Raw genomic sequence first — 16,096 nt, 5'->3', positions numbered from 1 at the left:
TGGCTGTCAGAAACCACTGAGAGATGATGGGCAGGAATGAGTGGAAATGAGGGTCACGGGCTTCCGTACTTGGAAAGAGTTCAAAGCGAAGCAGCTGCTCACAGCATCAGTAGGTGTAGGTAGGGAAGTGCATGGAGCCTTCCACACAAATCCATTGTAGACTTGCCATATGCTTTCCCTATCTTTAGAACTACACTGCTTCTATTTACAAATGAAACCAGTCTTCCCTGATGAATAGGGGAGATGCTTTCTTTAAATGATCAATAAACTACTCGTGAATGCAAAAAAACCAAGAACTATCAGCACAAGCACATTTCTGCTTGGTGGGTGTACCATGCAAGCACATGTTTTTCACATGTATCTATTTCTAAAGCTTTCTTTATAGTTCATTTAGCACACTATCTTGTCATTTTCTATATTTCACATTCGTTCATTTTCCAGTATTTTTAAGCTTGCTTGTATAAATCAGAAGCATTTCACAGTCAATGCTTTATTCCTTTTCTTTTAGACAATGATTTACTCTTTTTGTAGCCCTTGTAATACTATATATGAACCTTTTTAGCATTATTTTCATTTTCAATTTACAAAAAAAAAGAACTCTTCTCAGTGACACACGGGATTAAGGAAATTATTTAGGTAGAAAAATACTAATGGACACACAAAATGGTATAACAGAATTTAGAGTTTGTGGTTTCATAGTAATTTGACTGCCATTCATCCCAAAGTCCTACATATCATCCCAAGGGAAATCTACTGATCCTGAATTTTTCAAAAATCTCCAAGCTGCTCAGGCTGCTCCAAGGGCAGGGGCAAAGCAGAACCCATGAGGAGACAATGCTTGTTTCACCACTTGCTGCTTTGGCACTGGAATTCCTGTGTTCTTGAAACTGTATTTCAGAGGCCTTATTTCTTTCGATCTTACTTGCATCTCTTATTTGTAGGCAAGATGTGAAGTAGCTAACGATACTGTTTTAAGGAGCTCTGTGGCAGATGCTTCTGCCCAGCTGGGAGACCCAAATTGAGTTCCTTGCTCCCAGATGAGGCCCCCAGCCTGGCCCAGGGCCATTGTGAGCATTTGGGGAATGAACCTGTGCAGGAGCACTCTCTCTATGCTGCTCAAATAAAAAAATGAAAATAAAGAAACACTGTAACACTCTTTGTAGAGAAACTGTTGCAATAATAGTCATAGCATCAGTTAAATAATGTGTCAGGTCACATGGTAATCTAACACTTTGTCCTCAGGTAAAAGGAAGGTTCACAATGATTCCAAACAAAAAATATTAGGAACTTTCTCAGTCACTCAAGATACTGAAGACATGGAAATGAAAGACAAGCTCTAACCTCCAGTTGCTTCCAGTCCAGTGGAGGAAAGAAGACAGATGAGTGATATTAACAGCCTGATACACACTTAGGGACATGAACAGCCTAGCCAGGGAGTGGAGGCTGGGACTCAGGTGGAAATCAAAAGAGTGTTCTGAAAACAGTTAAGGCCAAATTGAGTCTGGAGGAATGTGTAGGCATGGTTGAGTCAAACAAGAATTGGCGGATGTATCAGTAAAACAACAGGTGGATACATTGGTCAAGCCAGTAAGAATGAGCAAGAGACAAAGAGCAGTGTATAAACTACAAAATGCAGGTAACACGATGCAGAAATGCATGATGGAGTTGGATAAGTAGTATGGAAGGAGCAAGATGTATTAAAGGATTAATGATCACATTCTGAATTTCAGAAACAGCAGCTTCCATCACCATGGCAGGTGGCTTTTGAGCAAGATGATACTGGAAGTGAGGGGACCAAATTCTAAGCCACTGCAATATGAAAATGACAAAAAACAACAGCCAGTTATAGCTATGAGGATCTGAGACATAGTGGTGAGGCAGAGTTCACAGAAAATGAATGACTGGATGCCAGCACTGTGGTGCAGCAGGTGAAGCTGCTGCCTATAACACTGCCATCCCACATGAGTCCCAGTTCAAGTCTTAGCTGCTCCACTTCCAATCTAGCTCCTGGCTCATGTGCCTGGGAAAGCAGTGGAAGATCGACCAAGTGCTTGGGCCCTTGCCACTCATGTATGAGACCCAAGTGGAACTCCAGGTACCTAGCTTCCGCTTGGCCCAGCCCTGGCCATTGCAGCCATTTGGGGAGAGAACAAGCAGATGGAAGATCTTTCTTTTTCTATGTGTTTCTCTCTCAATCTAACTATGCCTTTCAAATAAAATAAAATAAAACTTAAAAATGAATAATTGTATGTAGGACAACAGATAATGGCAGAAAATTGGCATTGACAGTACACTTGTTACCTTATTTTCATGGTACCACACTCCTTGCACTATATAAACATGTAATTGTATTCCTTAGCCAGGAGTCACTCCTACTTGATGGCCCACGGAGACTTTAACTAGCACGTTTTCCAGCATAAGAAGAAGTAACAGTCAATTCTGATACTCCTGGACTTATAAACCATACCTTATATGGTCAACTTTACACTCTTTATCTATATTACCTATCTCTTAGCCATCAAACAACAGTAGTTGTGTAAGCAGGGTAGAGACAGGAAAAAATTACTCTCTCACATTAAGTACTTCAACGTGAGGCCCCGCATACAAATCTAAATATGCAGGCCAAATTCTGTCATACTAAATCAATTCAATGAGGGTTTAAGAATTAGGGACTGAACAAATTCCAAGTGCAAAAGAAAAGTCCCAGTGGGTGGTCTAGTACCATGAACACACACCACACACATTCAAACAGAGCTAAGGAATTATAAACAGTCCCTGGATACCTTGATCTAAATGAAATCTGGTCTGCACCCATGAGAAGACATCAATCTCATTCCCATCAAGGATTATTTTTGTTAACTGAGGATTTTATTGCCCTGTGGCATTTATCATCTACACTGTAAACATGTAACAGAACTCTTGAGTTAGCAGACAGTCTATGTATTGTTTATGAATTGCCTGGATTTTAGCATCCTAAGGTAGGAATCACACACTCTTCTTAAGAGAGTTCTCTGTTTGCTGTTTGTTAAGAGGCTTAGAGAGAGGCACAAATTCGAGTCTCAAAGCAGGCTGAGGTCAAGGTATCCCCCCTGAATGCTTCTCACCACAGCGTGATTCTTCACGTAGCAGGGCTTGCACACAGGCTTGTCATTGACCATCACGTATATTTCGCCAGCCAGGATGTTGTCACAGTCAAAGCAGCAGAAGTGTTTCAGATGCCAATTCTGGTTTTCTGCCTGGGTATACTCATTGCTGAATATCAGCTGGGGAAGCAGGAAAAGAAGATGAACTGGGCATTTTCCTTTTTGCTTTGGATGACAAAGCTAGGTTCTTTACACAAGCAGGCATTTAGCTGAAAAAGTAAATCAATATCCTTTCTTGGGGCTTGAAGCTTCAACATGATAATCTAAAGCTTGCGTGTTAAATTAATTTAAACCAAATTTAGCATTAAATCCAAATCAGTAGTTTCTGTGCCCAGTTTTCCTTAGTCACTACAATTGACAGAGACACTAAAAATGAATGAAATACAGTTTTTTTCATTAAACTTCTTTGGATAGAAATAAAGAACTCATGCTTGGGTTAGTTGCTATTGCTTTTTGGGGAAAGGCCCATATGGAGGTCGGGGGAGCCCGCATGCGAGTGGCCCTGAGAACATACCTCATCACAGCCGGCACATCGGGGTTTCTCGCTGTCACAGTAGTGTCTGCCACAGAACAGCTTTCCATTCTTCCAGAAATAAATCATGTCGACCAGCAGTTCCGAGCAGGTGCTGCAGACAAAACACGCTGGGTGCCACAGTTTATCATAGCCGGCCCTCTCGGCATAGATGGCGGGGTCGCCCTCCTTCATGCTCAGCTTGCAGCAATAGCAGAACTGCGAGGGAAGGCATCCAACACGGTCACCTAACAAGCCTAACACCCACTTCTCTCACCCTGGGCTACGACAGCAGTGTTTCCTGAATTAGTCATTGATGTAAGACGCTACTCATCATAATTTTCACCTCGATGTTACACACAGGCTCTCAAAATTCATGACGTTAGAGCTTGCTGGTATTTTTCTCAGGACCCAGCCTGACTGGCAGACTGCTAGCTGGGTCTTGGTATTACAGTAAGCTTAGTTCTTTGCTCATCTGTGTCACAACTGTTTTCTACTTTCATCCTACTAAAAAAGGATTTACATTTCCCTCTCTAGGAGACCTAAAAAAAAAAAAAAAAAAGCTTGACAATATAGCCATGAAAATTTAATTCTGAATTTTGGGAATGAACTCACAAGCAAAACTGAATTAACCTAAGCGCACATTATTCTTATGTATGGGAAGTGATGAGCAATTAACACCAGAATTGTGTTTAGAAACAAACTCTAGACTCATATGTTGTATTCAAGCAGGATGCCAATGCCAACTACTCTGTATGCATCAAACTCACAACTATCCTTGGCAAAAGATACTCAGAAAATATGGCTTCAGACAGAAGTGTCATACACGATGGCTTTCTCATGACGCTAGGACAAAAGTCTAACTCAGGGTCAATAAACTTACTTCTCTTAGTCCTTTTGGAAACAGAAAAAGAGCCCCCCATCCAAAAAGTTCAAAGACAGGGAAAGAAGCTGTAAAACATCAAACCAGCCACTCCACTTACATACTGAGTTCCTTTGCACTCGGCAGGTTTGCTCTCCATGGGCCCCAAGGCTGCCGGCGTGCTTCTGTCCCCAGCGGGGATGTAGAGTTTGTCGGGGCTGGGACCACCCATCTCATAGGGAAGTTTCACATCTCCTACGCCCAGTGCCTCACTCTTGTATTTCTTCACAAACTGCTCCATTTCCTTCACCTCTTTGGGAGATAACTCATGGCACTTGGAAGGGTCCTGGTCATGCGCAGGGAGCTGCTTTGCCAGCTGCTTCTTTCGGTACTGTGCCCCTTCCGAGCCTGCCACTGGCTGTTTCTCCTTGGGCAGCATCTGCATGTACTGTCTGGCCTGGACCACAAGGAGACCAAGGTCAGCTGGGGAAGGCTTTGGTCATCACACAGGACATCACTGTATCGCATACAGCAGAAGCTACTTAGGGAAGAAGAGGGTTTATTCCATCTAATGGGCAGTACAAAGATCTCAGGGGAGTAACATTCAAAAACGGTTATGCTAAGTGGATTTAGTTGGGTAAAAGAGAACACATTTCTCTCCATGACATTAATTTTTTTTCCAGCCTGTAAAATGATTTGGGTTACTACTATTCACTTGAGCTAAATGAACACAGGTGCCACTGAAAACAGAACACAAAGTAAACACAGTAACCACAGCCTGTGGACCAGCAGCGTGTTCATCATATGACCACCAAAGCGCCAAAAGACTCACTCTGATGATTTAATTAACCTTAAAAGACTTTTCTGTGTTTTCATCTAGTTTTTACATAATAGCAGGAAGAGCCTGACACAAAGTTGCATGCTTTTTGGCTCACACAGTAAAAAAAATATAGTGTGAGATGCTTTTCACAATTTTAATCAAGGGCAGAAATTCTCTTCTTTAGCTATCCATTACCATTTTAAAGGAATTTTCTCTAGACTAAGACAGCATTACCAGATTGATGTTTTAAAAATCTTATTTTCATCTCATTATTAATAATGTTAGACTATTTCATAAAGAAGGCAAATATATGTAAATAGTTGGAAAATTCTAGGCAGTATCTAGTCTAACTTTCAAAACACTATAAAGGCATTCGATGCCAAAGTAATGAGAACCCTAGAGAGATAATAAATGGAAAGGAATTGCCCAAAATAAATTAACAGATGCCCCTTCACCCTGTTATTTACCAATGCCTGGTTCTGGACAGGAGGAGCCCATTCATAGGTGACTGTGTTGATGGAGACATTCTTCTTGGCAGCAACTGGATTGGTCAGTATCATAACATTGCGTTTATACATGGGAATTCCATCCGTCTTTAGCTTTGCGATCAGAGTGGTATACTTGGTGTCTTCAAAAAGTCGCCCCACTTTTCTGTCCTCTTCGTTGCTTAAGAGGACGTCATGTTCTTCTTGGCCACACTTGCAGTTACGACATATTTTTCTATCATTTTGGATAAGCAGGATAATTATTAATTGTAACTCATCAATAATAATCATGTATGTTCATAAGTTTACAGTTCATAAAACACCTTTAAATGTATTCTATATAATGGAATGCAAAAGTAAGTCCTTTTTTCAGAGGGTGGGATGAGCATACACCATATTTAAATGAGGAGACACAGAAACAGGGCTTGCTTTCTAAGTATTTGAAAAGTTAGGTCATGATTTAAAAGTGTATGCCCAATGGGGGAGGCCTGCGGGTAACTCACTCTAAATAAGTAAATGAATAGGGACAGTCACTGTAGCATAGAAGGTTAAGCCTCTGCCTGCAGTGCCAGCACCCCTATGGGCACCAGTTAGAGTCCTGGCTGCTCCACTTCTGACCTAGCTCCCTGCTAGTGTGCCTGGAGAGACAGTGAAAGATGGCCCAAATCCTTGGGCCTCTGCACCCACATGAGAGATCCAGAGGAAGCTCCTGGATCCTGGTTTCAGCCTGGCCCAGCCCCAGTCATTGCAGCCATTTGGGGAGTGAACCAGCAGATGAAGATGGATCTCTCTCTCTCTCTCTCTCTCTCGTATGTATCTCTGTCTTTCAAATAAATACATAAGTCTTTGAAAAAAAAAATCAAATAAATAAATAAATGAATAAATCCATCAAAAATCATCACAGCAAGAGGTTTCATATTTTATTTCACATTAGCATTTCACTGCCTTTCTGCAAGTTTTTTTTTTTTAAGTGACAGGCAAGGAAACTGATAAACTTTCCCATCAGAGACGCTCATCCCAGAATTGGTTTTATTCCCTTCCCCATTTCTTTCCTGTCCGTTTCCCCTGTTCTTTTCCTCTCCATTCCTTCCCCCTTCTCACATTGCCTTTCTCCTTTCCTCTTTCTCTTTCCTTCCTTGACTTCTCCACTTACTGCCCACATACCATGTGCTCCATTGCGTATAGAGAGTGAAATGGTGTCTCGCCCCTAAGGACACAGAGTCCTTCTCCCATCTGTCCAGCACCAGACATTGCAGAGTCCAACACTTGCTCATGCAGCATGCATGAGTGCCCTCGCACCAAGCAACAGACTTGACACTAGCACGTAGGGATGAAAAAAATGGGTCCAGGCTCTAATCTTCTAGAACTTACTGTTTGGTGGGGCGACAGATGGAAAGTATAGGGTACCTTGAGAGGCTATAATTTTTGGTTGAAACTGGTGAGGAAAGGACTCCATGATGTGACGTTTAGGTTGAGAACTGAAGGATGTGTGAGACACAGGTATGCAGAGTATGGGGGACGGGGGCAAAAAAAGAGAAGAAAAGCGTCCCAGCCTTCTGGGCAGGAAGAGGAGTATCTGCAGTGGTCCTGAGTTAGGAGAGATTGTTCCCTTAAAGCTCACAACCACAGAAGGGTGGCAGGACTCTAGTGAGGACAGTAAATGTGGCAGTGACAAGGCTGGAGAGGCAAGCAGGCCTGAGACTACGGAGGGACCGGAAGGAAATGTAAAGAAACTCGGTCTTCATTCTAAGAGCACCCAGGAGGCACTGAAGACTCTTCGGTAATGGAGTAACACGGTCAGAACTATAACAAAATATTGCAACACTCACCACAGGGAGAAGGGGCTAGGAGTAGAACAGAGGTACAGTAGGGAAATCATTAATATGCTAACTATGCACCCAGTATACAGTGGTGTGGTCCCAAGTAACAGGTCTGATGGCTGCTGCACACAAGTAGAACTTACACCATGGATGTTGCTTCTGTGGTCCAGGCTAAGATGTGTTCTGTCTGGGACTAAAGTATTTGACAGCAGAGATGAAAGGAAAAGAGCACATTTGAGATCTGCTTGAATGTTCAACTGACTAAACTTTGTGATGGATTTGATGTAAGCGTGGTCTATCAAAAAAGAAATCTGTTTCTTTGGTACTAGTGAGTTGAGAGAAGGAATGTTAATTTTTTAAAGAAACAGATTTGGGGTATGAGATAAGAAAAGGATTCAGGTACATAACAGGATATGTGAGGGCTCTTTGAAAAGTTCACAGAAAATGCATGAATCTCAATTCTTTTGTACCAAAATAAACTTTACTTTTAATTTCACTTTTCCACAAACTTTTTGAAGCTCTGATCATATAGTTCCACTCTTAAATAAATAAGAGAGGTGTTTGTGTGGGGAGAGAGGTGGGAATAGTAAGAGAATATATTTGTGGACACTTCCAAAAGATAATGGAAAATTGAATTAAAAGGAGTTCAAGTGCAAAAAAGCTTGATATCCATGCGTAGTTTTATCATAATATACATTTCTCACAAACCTTCTTAAGAAGCCTCATATGAGTCTAGGTGGATTGTAACTAAAAATGTCCTACTATGCTCGATTATCTTTTTTTTTTTTCAAGTAGGGAAAGTCTATGATTGATTCATTAAAATTTTAAAATCATGGCTATAGCGTAAGCCTCATCTGCCTCCTCCCTCCAAGATGGTGAGCTGTGGGGACTCGCCTTGGTAAGGAGGCTCAGGAAGACTGACATGGTGCTTTTGGTTGAGCTGTCACCACTGAAGCTGGGGGGAGACTACTTTCCTTCCAGACCCCTAACCCCACGGCTGCATTTCCACAAGGATAAGGGCCAGCTACAATTCACTACGCCAGACGGAAACCCCTACAAAACCAGGACTAAGCATCAAGAGCCGTCCATTGTGGAAAAGTGTACTATTTACCAATCACCTAGTTAAAAAAAAAAAAAACTTTTTGGAATAGTAATCGGCAATAAAAAATAGAATTTAATTCTATCATTTGCAGAAAAATGGTTGGAACTGAAGGACTTCATGTTGAGGGAAATAGGCCAGACACAGACAAACAAATACTGTATGTTCTCCCTTATATGTGGGAGCTAAATTTAAAAAAAATCAAAAACAGAGAAATGCCTGTGTGTATCAGTCTTGCTGCAGTGTTTGGTCAAATTTTGCTTTAAATGTTTGCAAACAAATGTTCAGAACTATATACTCCTATAGTTTTGATGATTTGTGGACTATTTTTAAACATTTTTATGAGTGAAGTAAAACATCTTTTCCTTTGGTTACTATATATAGCCCTTGCCTATTTCCTTGCTGAACTAGGGTCTTTGCTGAGCTCTTTGGTTAGTGCAGCAAAAAGCCTCTGACAATAAGGTAAATTAAAAATAAGCCATCTCAAGAAAAAATATAACGTTCAAAAAATAAATATTTTTTTTCTGTGGTTTCAGGTTGTAATGTCATACATTTGATTCCCTCATATTTAAATTGGAAAATTTTATTCTTAGAAATACCTTTAATGAATGCTTAGAGTTGTTTGGAAGCTATTTCACAAATTTATTAAAAAGAAAACCTTGTTGAGAAATTGGGGAAGAAAAGAATGTTATCTTAGTATCCAAAAGTAGACATGAGAAGAAGTGGAATGTTGCCATATATTTTTTTTTTCTTTTTGACAGGCAGAGTTAGACAGTGAGAGAGAGATACAGAGTGAAAGGTCTTCCTTCCCTTGGTTCACCCCCCAAATGGCTGCTACAGCTGGCACAATGCGCCGATCCGAAGCCAGGAGCCAGGTGCTTCCTCCTGGTCTCCCATGAGGGTGCAGGGCCCAAGCACTTGGGCCATCCTCCACTGCCTTCCGGGGCCACAGCAGAGAGGTGAACCAACGGCAAAAGGAAGACTTTCTCTCTGTCTCTCTCACTGTCCACTCTGCCTGTCAAAAAAAAAAAAAGAATGAACTAGTGGAAAACCTATCTCTCTGTCTCTCCCTCTCTCTCTGTTGCTCTTTCAAATAAATACATAAATCTTAGAAGAAAAAAACCAGAAACAAACAAACAAAAAAAACAGAAACAAACTCTGTATTAGTGAGCAAGGTTTGTGTGCTACCATTTCTCAGATGATTCCTAACCAACTTGTGATGAAATATGTAGGCTATACTGGTTTATGTTTACTACATTTATTAGAGCTACAACTGTTTGACTGCAGTTTTTCAGGAGTATATAAATCAGCTCCCAAACTTGGCACAGATGCTACATCTCAAAATTTGCAAACTGTCCTAGACAGCAGCTCTCCCCAGAGTCTCCACAGGATACTAATAAAAGTTGCTGATCTAGAGGGAGGGGGATGAGAATGAAGTTAGTTCAAACAGTCTCTTTTATGAGTTTTTAAAAAGATGCAAAGATGGAAGCACTTTGGTGCTTCCATCCTTCCTTTTGGGGATGATGGTTATTTGTGCTAAAATGTTATTTGTATAATAAATTTAGTGCCTAACACATATATAAACAAAACACTGAGGCATGACAAACCAAAGCTCTACACTCAACCTTGACATTACAATTTCGAGGTTCTTGGGGCTTGGGACAGAAGGAGGAGAGGCAGAGAGAGAAACTGCGGCCTTAGAAAAATCCAGAGATTCACATTTGAAAGCAGTTGAGGAATTAGCCTTCATCTTCCCAAAAGAGAAATGTTTTTATATAACTATTCATAAAAATTACCATTTTTCCAAGGCGAGTAGCAGGAACTGGAGTTCTCTGACATGCTGCCAGCATTTGTAGTGATTTAAAGGCATGGCCATGGCACTGCTACAAACCATAATTTAAAAGGGCTGGAGGCTGCCCTTTTATAACAGGGATATACATATATGGACTTGAGTGAGGGCCTCTGTTGTAGAATTCAATGCAACTATTAATCCATTTATGGTGGGGAATTCTTAGTTTTCAGCCAGCTCTAAACCAATCAAGAACCTTGAGGAGATATCTGCTAAAATTAAGCAACACAATTTCTATAAAAATCCAACTGTTTTATTAGGAGGATTTAATAAAGTGAAGGCAAAACGATACTTCTGTCACTTATGTGATAAGTGATCTATGGATATTACCATGCATTGAATATGAGCTGGGTTATAAACGTCTAGAAATCTTGGGTTTATGGCATATCTTTATTTCACAAATACTAGAGTGTTATCTCTAAATATTGCTTGATAGTGCATCGAGGAGATAAGATTTTATCTCGGAGGCACCAGCTTCCTTCCTCTAGTCTTACAATCACTGGCATACTCAGGAAGGGGAGAGCTGACAGTTAAAGAACCCCACTGAACTCGAGGACATCAACAACAACAACCATCACCACTTAGACGGTGTGGTGCAGTTACAAGCTCATTAGTTGTGAGAAAGAAAAACATGCTTTCTACTTTCTAATCTGCCAGGCAGAATGCTGGGTGGTTAGGAAAGTGCCACCAAGCTTTGAATTCAACTTAAGCTCCTGCCATTCATAAGCCATGACTCTGGGAATTATTTAACTCTGCCCAGTCTTTGACCTCTCATATACAAAATGGGTTGAGTGTTGGGAGGATTAAGGGTATTGGGTACATAAAGTTCTGGGATAAGTAGAATTGTAAGATGGCCCTTAAGATCCTCTCCCTCGTGTTTCTCCCATGACTGTACTGTACAGGCCGAATGGGAAATTATCAGCTTGCCTAATCTAATCATCTGAGTCCCTTAAAAAGCAATGTATTTTCTCTGGCTGGCAGAAAATAGAGGAAGTCAGAGAGATCTGAGGTGCACCGTTGTTGGCTCTGAGATGGAGGTGGCTGTTAAGTGAAGGAATGCGAGTGGTTTCTAGAAGCTGAGAGCAGTCCCCAGTGGACGTCCAGCAAGGAAACAGGAAAGGCTAAATGAGCACACGGGGAGAAGACAGTTGTCCACAAGCTAGGAAGAGAGGCCTCCCCAGAACCCTATGGTGCTAGCACCTGATCTTACGGTTCCCCGCCTCCAGAATCGTGGGAAAATCAATCTCTGTTTAAGCCCCCAGTCTATGGTGTTTTGTGAGGACAGATGAGCAGACCAGTATGAGGAGTAGGGAAGACTTCTGAGTTCAGGCCTGAGCTGAGAGTTCTTGTTTCCTGGGAGTGGCGGGCAGGGAATACACACAACAAGGCACAGAACGTCAGGAATAGCACGCGTGGCAAGCAGATAGTGCACAGGACACTGTGAAGGGAAGCGAGAGAGGCTGGAAAAGCAAGCTGAGCCCAGATGCTGGGGTTTAACGGCAGAGACCAACGGCTCTGTGTAAACGATTAAACCCTCTGGGGAAGCACTGAGGATCCTTAGGTTACCAGGGAGTACATCACAGCAGCCATGTGCAAGAGCCCATCCTTATGGTTATGTGGAAAGACAGACTGGAATAGAGATGGAGAATAATCTAATTGTGATTTCAACACGTGCCTGTGAAACTCAAACGCTCTTGGAAGTCAGTGTACCAAGCAAGAAGAAGTACCAAGGAGAAGGAGGCTGAGCGGGACCCCAGGCCCTCCTCTGCCACATTCTGTGGCCTTATACTAGACATGGACAATCTTCCTTACACTCAGGACGATGTGCTAGAATATTTCACTTAAAGACCATACTGAAAAATGCCTGCCTCTGGAGGTCAAAGGCCCTTGCCTCTGGTCTTCTACCAGTTACGGTGAATAGTTAAGGAATTACTGTGTTCCAAGGGACAAAAGGATCTGAACTCATGCCAAGAGGATGAGGGCTCCACTAAAAAACACCCTCTGCACAGACTGTACCAACCCCAGCCAGAGTGCAGGCTGTATCCAGAGCCCTCGTCTCTTAGGCTCTTAGATTCTCAGGCTACAGCCAGTTGATGCAAGGAATCTGTTTAATAAAACTAAAAAAAAGTAATTTTCATAACATGGAGATCTGCTCTGTCTAATCCATTTTCATCTGAAAATTATCAGATTAGAGTGATATATATTAGAAAAACAATATATGCCAAACAAAAATCACTATAAACTAGCTCTTTGCTTTAGAGGAAAGGTGAAACATCTTAGGAATGAGCTTTAAAATCAGTTTATTCGCAGTTTTTGGCAGAGTTGCATAGCTGAGTTTAAAAGATCAGTTGAAAAGCGTAAGGTAAACACTATGGCCAGCAGAGGGCACTGGAGCCCTCTGCAGAGCGGAGTGGGAGGTTCAAGAGCACTCTGCTCATATTAGGAGTTCAGAGACTGAAAACCATTTTGTGTTTAATGACTTTTATCTTGTTAGGACATGACAGGCAATTTGCCTAACTAGCTGGAATGACCCTTGAAAAAGTAGCACGAGAAACATCTACACATGTCCTGCAATTAAAAAATTCCAAGAAAAGGGAAAAATTTTAGCTCCCTAAAAATAAAGAACTTATCATTATTTCTGTTGCCTTCATTATTTAAAACAATTGTCTCTATCTCTGAAGTCAAACTGAATAGCTAGCTTTAAGAAGAGCCAAATATAGAAGTTTGTATTGGTTTACATTCTCCTTTAATTTCTGCTGTGCACAGCTGCACGCCTGATGCCTCCACTTGTTCGTTTCTTGTGGAAACCTGTAGGACACTGTCACAGGGCAGCTCTCGTCCCAGTATTGGATCACCACCACCTTTTTTTTTAATCCTAAAAATAATATACTGATTCTAACACTGGGCAGACTTTTGAATAACCATTAAGGTCTTCATAGCTATTGATTAAGAACAAATACTGGTTTTCAGATTTGTGTGGTACATAATATTACTTTAGAAAACATACAAACATGACCTGTAAAAAATTCACTTTTTTGACCTACTAATAGCTGTACTTCATTCAAGCCAAAAAACCATTTCTTTTTCTTTTTTCTTTTTTTTTGACAGGCAGAGTGGACAGTGGGAGAAAGGTCTTCCTTTGCCGTTGGTTCACCCTCCAATGGCCGCCGCGGCCGGCGCGCTGTGGCCAGTGCATTGCGCTGATCCGAAAGCAGGAGTCAGGTGCTTATCCTGGTCTCCCATGAGGTGCAGGGCCCAAGCACTTGGGCCATCCTCCACTGCACTCCCTGGCCACAGCAGAGAGCTGGCCTGGAAGAGGGGCAACCGGGACAGAATCCGGTGCCCCGACCGGGACTAGAACCCGGTGTGCCGGCGCTGCAAGGCGGAGGATTAGCCTAGTGAGCCGCGGTGCTGGCCACCGTTTCTTCTTAAAACAAAAATCTAAGGCTTCTAAGTTTTTCAGTAGTAAATTTACAGCTAAAAATTTTAAAGAAACATAAATTCAACTTCATTTCCTGACAACTTGGATTTGAGTGTTCAATTTAGCACTAAAACTTACTGTTTATTGCAAACACAGGACCAAGATGTGAGAAGTTATCAACTGCTGAGAATGATAATCAATACACTGTCCCAGAGGATCCCCTCAGTACCTTATTTGCCATTCAGGAAAGACATCTGCAGTATTCTAGACTCACAGCAAATCTCAAAGTCAGCAAGTAAACCCAAAAACTCTAAATACAGTTATTATGGCCCATTCATTCCAACTTAATGATATAAAGAACTCCAGTTTTACTTTTTTATTCATTTCTTAGAAAAGGAAATGACAGACTATATACTAAAACCATACCTGAGCAACTGTGAGAGGCCCTTGCTGAGGAAGCACTGCCAGAGTATACATAACTAATGTTGTTAGTTTTCAAAACATTACCTCCAGAAGTGCAGTTCAAATCCTTCACATTTTTCTTTGCATTTTAAACAGGGTGCTCCAAATCCTTGCTCGTGACCTAAGCCCATCTGTCAAAGAAAAAATAACATGGATCTATTATTGTTTTTTAAAAATCTAAAAAATTCAATAAATTGCATTTTTAATTCCACTTGCCACTCCTGTTGATATAACTTTCAAACAAATCCTTCATGAGGATCACATTGTTTAATCCATGAAGACACCCAAGTATGTAAATGGCAGCTCCAAGTTCATACATAACATACTTTATATTGTTCTTGTTTCGTATTATGACAAGCAAAGCATCAGAGTACAACTGAACATACAGAAGACTGAAAACACTGTTAAGTCGCAAAAAGTCATGAATTTCTGGCCACTACATGTCCTGGACACAATGGACAAAGAAGCACCCAGGCATGGGGCCATCGCTGTGGCACAGCCAGTTAACGCCCTGGTCTGAGGTGCCGGTAGCCCACATGGGTGCCGGTTCTAGTCCCAGCTGCTCCTCTTCTGATCTGGCTCTCTGCTATGGCCTGGGAAAGATGGCCCAAGTGCTTGGGCCCCTGCACCCACGTAGGAGACCCGGAGGGTACTGCAGGCTCCTGGCTTCGGATCAGCGCAGCTCCAACCGTTGTGGCCACCTGGGGATTGAACCTTCAGATGGAAGACCCTCCCTCTGTGTATATCTTTCTCTGTAACTCTGTCTTTCAAATAAATAAAAATAAAATCTTAAAAAAAAAAAAAAAAAAAAAAGAAGTACCCAGGGAAAGCTTAGAAAGCAAGTCTGGGCCTTAGTAACTTTCTGAGCCATGTCCTAACAAGCAGGAGGGGAGGGGTCAGATGCAGGGAACTGACAAGACGGCCATGTACTTTACCCAACAGCTTAGACTGTAGTGGAAAAGTACAACTGCCTTGGCATCCGGACATCAGCAAATCACCAGTGACCAGGTTATACCACATCTTAAATATCACATGAGGGATGGACAAATTAGTTATCCACTAGCGCCTGCAGTGGAAGTTCAAGCTGGACGAACAGCTCCTTTTCCACAGCCCCTGCAGTAACTTTTCCAAGTCATGTTTGTCACTGCGCTATCAAAACCACATTGTGTGCTGTGGCACAGTAGACTAAGCCTCTGCCTGCAGCGCCAGCATCCCATATGGGCACTGGTTTGTGTCCCAGCTGTTCCTCTTCTGATCCAGCTGTCTGCTATGGCCTGGGAAAGCAGTGGAAGATGGCCCAAGTCCTTGGCCCTCTGAACCCATGTAGGAGACCCAGAAAAAGCTCCTGACTCCTGCTTTGCATCAGCTCAGCTACGGCCATTGAGGCCATTTGGAGAGTGAACCAGTGGATGGAAGACCTTTCTCTCTGTCTCCCTCTGTAACTCTCAAATAAATAAAATTAAATATTAAAAAGCAAACAAAACAAAACACATTGTAACCTGTTCCTTGAAAGAGCAGTCTGGCAGGCCCTAGGGTTGAAGCGAAGCCCTTCTCTTTTCTGAAGGGGCCACATCCTCTGATGTAACCCAGGGCAGGTCCACACTAGGAGTTCCCAGCTATGGAG

General features: G+C 42.0%; 1 protein-coding gene across 1 annotated transcript in view; it reads right to left on the bottom strand.

The window, feature by feature from the left end:
* TES (testin LIM domain protein) overlaps positions 1-16,096 on the bottom strand; it is a 42,839-nt gene that overhangs the window by 2,183 nt on the left and 24,560 nt on the right. The window contains 5 exon segments of the mRNA NM_001171041.1: positions 3,105-3,263; positions 3,658-3,873; positions 4,638-4,973; positions 5,804-6,056; positions 14,518-14,603. Of these exon segments, the coding sequence (NP_001164512.1) occupies positions 3,105-3,263; positions 3,658-3,873; positions 4,638-4,973; positions 5,804-6,056; positions 14,518-14,603 (1,050 nt within the window).

This window comes from Oryctolagus cuniculus, chromosome 3, assembly GCF_051225735.1.
Source record: "Oryctolagus cuniculus isolate XC-2025 breed Fujian yellow rabbit chromosome 3, ASM5122573v1, whole genome shotgun sequence".
In the NCBI taxonomy this organism is placed as follows: domain Eukaryota; kingdom Metazoa; phylum Chordata; class Mammalia; order Lagomorpha; family Leporidae; genus Oryctolagus; species Oryctolagus cuniculus.
The sequence above is the reverse complement of the archived record's forward strand: the minus strand, read 5'-3'. Positions and strand labels throughout refer to the sequence as shown.